Raw genomic sequence first — 7,543 nt, 5'->3', positions numbered from 1 at the left:
TCTCCTAATAACAAAATGGGTAATAACAAAATGGGTAATGCTAATTTGTGTGCACAATAAGGCATCATCCACTTGTAGAAAGTTTGTATTGAAAAAATTAATTATAAAATTAATTTTATAACTTTATTAAAATCAATGCACAATTTCCAACATAAAATTATTTTCTTTAGCTCTTATCTTGTGCATCTAGGGCACTAGTTAGGATTACCCTAACAAAATACTTACAACTAACATTTGTCTTCTTAAAATAAAATAAAAAACTCAGAAAAAACAAGAGGTTGTGAAAGTTAGTTCAGTTATCAATAACTTTCATATGCACAATGTGTTGGTGTATTTGTGGTGTTCCATTATCACAACAAACACATAATAAAAAAGACTGCCTTCCTTTTTGCAAGGTGAATGAAAGTGTACAAATAAAACTAAAAGGCAGGTTTATCAACAAACAAGTTGGTAACATTTGCTGAGAGTAAAAATGTATTAAACTACAAAAATTGGGGGGAAAATGCGTGAATGGGGAGATATTACACGCTCCTGCATATACTTCTTAGAATTAGTTGGATCTGGAATCCAATGAATCTCACTCATGTTTGGTGTCTCAACATAGGACATAGTAAACTCTCCTATCTTCTCTAACTTCCCTCTCTTACCCGCCCTTAAGATAAGGTTGCTGCGCTGGTAGGAAAATATGCCATTGGTTAGATGAATTATATCACCTGAATCAAAAGCATCACACTCATCTCCCCAAAGCTGAAAATGCACCGCCGCAGTCTCATCAGCTACAAGCGCCAAACACACTTTATTTTGCCCTTCAAGTGTTGTCTTCCCTTTTTCCAAGATTATAAATTTAGTGTCTATGTTGTTTTGAGCAGCAGGCACAATGTCTTTGAGAACAATCATCTTCCTAAAAAAGGCCACACTTCATTCCACAGCATAGTCATAGACAACCCTTAATATATATTTCAATAAGTTGTATGGATAATTAACCATTTTTTCACTTAAATAAATTATAGCAATGCAATTTCCTTTTGGCCTAAATTAGGAAGAAAACAAAGCAAAGAAAAGCGCGTGCATGCGTGCGTCAACACACGAACAAACTAATATTAGTTTTAGGAATTGACTGCCACAAAAAATGAGTCAAGTGGTGTGAACATATAAACAAAACTAAACTAATCTATAAAAGAAGTACAGTCGGATTAAACTAGAAGAACATGGATAACAATGAGGCAACAAGATGGATTGTCTTAGAATTTAAATCAACCTCACAAAAATCAACCAGCAAGGTGAAGATTATACTCACAAATAAATCCAAGTTTAGACCATATTTTCATACAATGGAGGGCTTAATATAGACTCTTAACACAAACTCTTCACACTTAGGGTTGAACATCTAGAATGTGACCCGAGTGGTTTGATAGCAGAAATCTCAAAACACGTGGCCAAACAGATCATGAATAGATTATGAAATCGTCTTAATATTTTGTATTAGATCTAACTCAACCTTACAAAACAGGTTTTTAAGATAGCAATTATCCTCTGTTATAAACTCAAGTTCTGACAATCTCTTGTCCAATGTGAGAGTCTTAAACATTAAATGATTGAAGGGAGGAGTGAGCTAATAAGCCAACCACCTTTCATAACAGTGTCAGCATATCACTCTACCAGTTTTTTGTATATGGGAATTGACTTTCCAGGTTATTAGAGGATTATTTGATTTTCTGTTTTCATGTACAAGTTGTGGTTGAGACTCAAAATGTGCAGTGCCCCGCCTCGACCTCATTTTAGTGAGGGGAGGGCATGCATGGCTGCCACCCCCAAAACTCAACTACTAGAAAACCCTAACAATTGAGATACTAAACAAAATAAACCAATTTATGCCCAAAAGAAATCCAAAACAGGTTAATTATGAATAGGATAAAGACAATTGACCATTGAAACTGAACACAATTAAATCTACTTAATCAAAACATTAGGGTATACCATACAGATACAAACAATACAAAAACCCTAATTAGTTAACTCTAATAACAATGAAAATCCATGAAAATCCAAAATAGAGTGAGAAAGTAAAAACCTGAGCGCGAGTGAAGCCACAGAGTGCGAAAGTGGAGAAGTGACCATTGTAGACACCGCTCTCATCCAGGTGACCTACGTTAATCTGAACCGAAGCATGATCCTTAGCTGTAATCAATCTGTTTGTGGCAGAACTGAAACAGATCCAATCAAACAAAAACAATCAAATTCCGTAACCAAAACAACAAATAAACAACATAACTCTAATTTTTCTATGAATCAACGAAAGTGATTGTTGGAGTGTATATACCACTTCCTAGGGATGTAGAGCTCGGTGATTTGTCCTTCTTCGTTCTGCATCTTTAGATTTGTTGTGAAATTGAATAGAAACGTATTTGGATTTTAAGATAGAAAAGAGGCAGCAACGAGAAGAAGATGCAATGCTAAACCCTCGAAATCCTTTGTTATTGTGGACCGGGTTTTTGGATATGGCCCAATTAGTGTCATAACATAGGCTAGCATAAACTAGTTTAGTAAAAAGAAAAACATACGTTAAGCTAACGACCCAAAAGAAGTGTTATGTGGGAGACAATCCACCTACTTTTGAATTATAATATTTTCGTTTGTGTGCTTTGATTTTATAGGCTTAAAGTAACTCACAAAAATGGAGAAGAGATGAATTAATAAAGGAATAAGTGAAGGAAGCTCGATGAAAAAATTGGTCCAGACAAAATAGTTGAGTTAAAATGCATAAATTTTTTTTAAAAAAACAATGCACCACAAATCGCCAAAACAACATATTTTTGCCCCAAAAACCAAGGCATGTCACGATCCGGCCATAATGGCCACTAGGGTCGAAATGTGACAAGACCACTCCCCCATATACACTTCTTATGTGAATTACGGTATGGTCATAATGACCATTACAGTCGTAATACGTTAAGTGCCCCAACTTCTAACTTTTTCCATTTTTTGATTGATAGGACCCCGCACCCGCCCCACCACTCAAACATTATCCTCCACCCCTCAAAAACCTTATCCTCCACCCCTCAAAAATTTAAAATTCCTTCATTTTCTCTAATTTCTCACCTTCATCTCTCTCTACACACAAAATCTCTCTAACTTCTCTCAAACCTCCAAACCCTAAACTTTATAAATCCCTTTCCATCTTCATCCACACCACTCAGAACCTAAAACTTACCATATACCCACTACAAGAATAATAAATCCCCCAAATTCACACAACCTCCCTCACCAAATTCTCATGACAATGGAACCTAAATGCGCAGACAAATGAAAAGCTCATTCAACATCACAAGCCAAGCAAACCTCTATATTAAGACGAAAACGAGGGAGTAGAACAAATTCAAACCCATACGAGATCAACGATGAATCACTACAACAAGGTATTTTGACCAAAATTTTATTCAAAATTTAGGAATTGGTGGAAATATTGAGAGAATGTTTAATCGATTGGGAATGAGCTATTTCACATCTTTGATAAGTCTAGTGTATGTTAGAGTCACCCTATAGTTTTTTTAGTACCCTATAGGTGAAAATTAACATAGTGGTGGATAACCAACATGACCTTGTTGCATTCAAGTTTTCTACTACTGATTACACATTAAGCAAATCACATTTAGCTGAGATTTTTCAAATTCTCAAATGAGGGCTATAGAGTTATTCCCAGAGAGTTTGACTACGATAATTTTGGGGGTAAAATTGCTAGTGAAGGATACGAATTTGCTAAAGTCAAAACCTCATATATATATATATATATATATATATATATATATATATATATATATATATATATATATATATATATATATATATATATATATATATATATATATATATATATATATATATATATATTCCATTGTGTTTTTTGCTAAGCATATAGAGAAAGTCTCTAAGGCTTCTAGTGGTAGCATATTGGTCGGGGGATTGATTACCTCATCGCCGAATTTTTGGGTTTTAAACCGGCCTTTGAGCAATTTTCAAAAATTCCCAAAAATATGTGACTCGACATGGAGGTTTTTATCAATATGTAAATGGTCTCCCGGTCTAATGACTTATACAAGTTCCTAATTAGAGGTGTGGAATATATTTCTTTGCCAAACTCTGAGAGGACAGCGGTTTGCCACCGCGATAACTAGCTTTAATACCCTTTTTAGTCTCGTATATTAACCTCAAGGTTCATTTTGGTCCCTTAACTTGGAAAAGATTCATATTGGTCCCTTAACTCTTCAAAACATACAATTTTAGTATGCTTCATCAAATTAACGATGAATTTAGCGAGTGATTAGACAAAAGGAGCAACATGGTACTTTTTGAAGAGTTAAGGGACCAATATGGACCTTTTTTTTAAGTTAATGGAGAAAATTGAACCTCGAGATTAAAATACGGGACCAAAAAATATATTAAGCCAATAATGTATACCTTTTCTATCAAGAGAGCTTGATAAATACTTCCCTTAAAGGGAAACACCAAATATACTATGGTGTATCCTTACCTACACATCGTTGGATGCGAGAGTTGGTATAAACAATAAAATGATCAAGTTCACTACATACATGTCCATTTAATTGATCGCTAAGGATCATAAATTATTCTCAAACATTTTTCTTGGCACGTCATATAGCTTTGGATCAAAGACTTCATAAATATTTTATACTTTAGAAGTATACTTATTGCTTTGCATAGTTTCATTCATAATCGTCAAATCCTCGAGCTACAAAGCATATCTGCAAAACACTAAAGTTTCACCTTTGATATCCATGTTTTCTTGGGCCTAGGTGCATTAGTCTTAGAAGATCCAAGGTGGTTACCTTTAGATCTTTTTAGTTTATCAAAACAAAAAGATTATAATGGTCATATTCTCTTATTGTGTGTGCACTTATAAGTCAGACGCTTCTTTTCCTTATGATATATATTTTTCCTAGGTTTTTTATCCTTTTTAAATCCTAGTCCATTTTTATTTATGGAGAATCTTTGACTTGATAAGATCAGGTCAAACTCTTCTTTCCCTTGGGTAAACTTTCCTAGGGTTTCATGAAGATTAGTTACTTCTTTTATAAGGGAGGCACATCGTTTACATTCTTCTTTTGAATTTCTAAGCTTAGTTATTTCTATTTTGAATGAATCATTTATTTCTTTAAGATGTCTTAGTGATTCCTTAAGATCTATGTACGTTCTTTCAATTTATCACTTTCTTCCACTAATTGACCACTCATTCTAAACAGTTGAGCATAAAATGGTTTTACACCTGGAATAGTATATGCCTTGTAGGATCCCTTTAAGAATATTTAATATTCATTGTTGGAAAAATATTCTTTCATATTTCTCCCCCAAGATTGATGTTTATCCTCCTCTTGTTTGTTAGAGTATTGAAGAAACCTCTTCTTCTTCTTTATCGTTCCTTGAACAAGAAGGTCCTTCATTTGATGTTGATTCTTATAAGGATCGTTCAACTACTGATCATGTTCTTTTGAAGTATTCTACAAGAGTTGATGATTTTTTTGTTTTTACTTCTTTGTCTTTGAGTAGTTGAACTACTCCGTTCAATTTTTTCATCATTCTTGATTTTTCATGAAATTCACGAGGGTTACCACTTTTTGATTTAAGAGTTGGATTAAACTTCCAATTCTTAACTCTTAGATATTTGTTAGTGATACAATTTCCAACATACTTCCCAATATTTATAAAATTCGGAAAACATCAAAGACTATCCCACATTTCCTTGATGTTTTTACAACAATGAACATAATAAAGTTTAATACCATCTAGAGATATTTTTACAAAGCTCTGGATTTTAAAATCTATTTCAAAATTTATCTTTTCTTCTTTGGCCCACAGGGAATCGAGTTTATCTATTACATCATCATTTACTTAATGAGTAGGGATAATCATACTATTGATTAATGTTTCCCACAATTCATGATTTATACTTTGATGTAAATTTCTAAACCTATCTTGCCAAATTTTAAATCTACTATCATTAAAAAATGGAGGTGTGTTTATAAAATATCTCATGTCAGAAGTCGTCTTTCTCCTTAGACGGCTAGTCCTTAAACATGAGTTAGGCTCTGATTCCACTTGTGGGACATGTGACGTCACACACAATATTGGGTGAACTGCATGGTTAAAAAAACTTAGTTTTGAAATTTTTTTCAAAATGTAATCAGAGTTTAAAACCATTTTGAAAACATTTAAATTTTAAGTAGTGGAAAATAAATTTCATAATGTAAACTGCGGAAAATAATATTTAAGTGAAAGTAAGAACACTGGGAATTATAGAGGTTCAGTCAAATAAGAAAATGACCTACTCTTTTCCCCAAGAATTGATCTTGAGAGTATCCAACAAACTTTAAGATCTTTTAGTAGGTAATACTCATGAATATCCTTATACAAGGAAATTGGTTGACTTATAACCAAAACAACAAGATCTAGAATTTAGTTGTTTTGAGTCTTATTTTCCAAATGGTGAATTGAAGCGATTAATCCTCTTTACACAAACGGTATATCGAAGCAATTAGTCTTCTTTCCACGAGAATCTTGGAGCGGTTAGTTTTCAAGCTTTTAAACTAACTTTGTAAGCTTTTACCACGCGTTGACCTCACGAACCTTAAACCTTGGTTTTACACGAGCTAACCAATAACCTTGGAGATTTTAATATCAGGATAATCTCAAACCTTATACAAGCTTTTATCGTAGGCTAAGATTTAACCTAACCTTTGTTTTACCACGGGTTAACCAGGAACCTAATGAGGTTTTACCACGGGTTGATCTCGAACCTAAACTAAGTTGTGATCTCACAATCCCCAAAGAAAAAGTTTTTACGATTTTAGCTTCTAACCCAAATAAATCCTAAATAGATATTATTCAACCAAGGTGTATACAAAAGATTCCCTTAGTGAATTTTATAATTATACCCTTTTAGAATTACAACTTATCCTCACTCACAAAAGAGCTTTCTCACAAAAGTACTTTAGATAAAATATTAGTGAGAGAAAGTAAAAGAAAGTTTTTAGAGAGAGAGAGAGAGAGCGAGAGAGAGAGAGAGAGAGAAGTGTCGAAACACAATTCTGGATTAAATGAAATGAGGGAATGGACCTCTATTTATAGGATAGAGGTTGGCTAAAAAAGGAAATTGATTTTAATGCTTTTTAAGATAAGCTAATTGATTAGAACCTAATGTTAATCAATTAGAAACTTCAAAGGTAATAGATTACCAGTTCAAATAGGAAAGAAAATATATATAGTCGTTGCACGTCATTAAGATGTTGTCGTAATCGCTTGACTCAATTTTGAACTGAGCTAATTGATTAGATATATTTCCCGATCGATTAGATAAGATAAAAATTTGCTCAGAACAATTCTCACTGCTCCCAATTCATCTAGAACAACTTCAAGACATTTTTAAATATAATTTCTTGATAAGAAACAGTTTGAAAAATAAGTCTTAGTGTGTGTTTTAGTCATAGAATTTTACAAGAATGTCATTTTGTTTTAGAAAACATTCACTCAG

General features: G+C 33.2%; 1 protein-coding gene across 1 annotated transcript; it reads right to left on the bottom strand.

Annotated features, from left to right (window-relative positions):
* Positions 1-364: 364 nt before the first annotated feature.
* On the bottom strand, positions 365-2,638 carry LOC127120240 (uncharacterized). Its single transcript, XM_051050651.1, has 3 exons — positions 2,321-2,638; positions 2,072-2,204; positions 365-897 (listed from the first exon to the last, which is right to left on the bottom strand). The coding sequence occupies exons 1-3, from the start codon at positions 2,368-2,370 to the stop codon at positions 478-480; spliced, it is 603 nt and encodes a 200-aa protein (XP_050906608.1). The 5' UTR covers positions 2,371-2,638; the 3' UTR covers positions 365-477.
* Between the last annotated feature and the right edge of the window lie 4,905 nt (positions 2,639-7,543).

The sequence above is a fragment of the Lathyrus oleraceus genome, chromosome 2 (genome assembly GCF_024323335.1).
Source record: "Lathyrus oleraceus cultivar Zhongwan6 chromosome 2, CAAS_Psat_ZW6_1.0, whole genome shotgun sequence".
Classification (NCBI taxonomy): domain Eukaryota; kingdom Viridiplantae; phylum Streptophyta; class Magnoliopsida; order Fabales; family Fabaceae; genus Lathyrus; species Lathyrus oleraceus.
Note: the sequence above shows the minus strand (reverse complement) of the source record. Positions and strands in the feature narration are given on the sequence as shown.

Bases quoted from the DNA above. Each gene is read 5' to 3' on its own strand.
- LOC127120240 (XM_051050651.1), bottom strand. From the start codon at position 2,370: ATGCAGAACGAAGAAGGACAAATCACCGAGCTCTACATCCCTAGGAAG. The intron at 2,205-2,320 runs GTATATACACTC...GATCTGTTTCAG, and splicing joins CTCTACATCCCTAGGAAGTG to TTCTGCCACAAACAGATTGA. The intron at 898-2,071 runs GTTTTTACTTTC...TTTTTTAGGAAG, and splicing joins GTGGCTTCACTCGCGCTCAG to ATGATTGTTCTCAAAGACAT.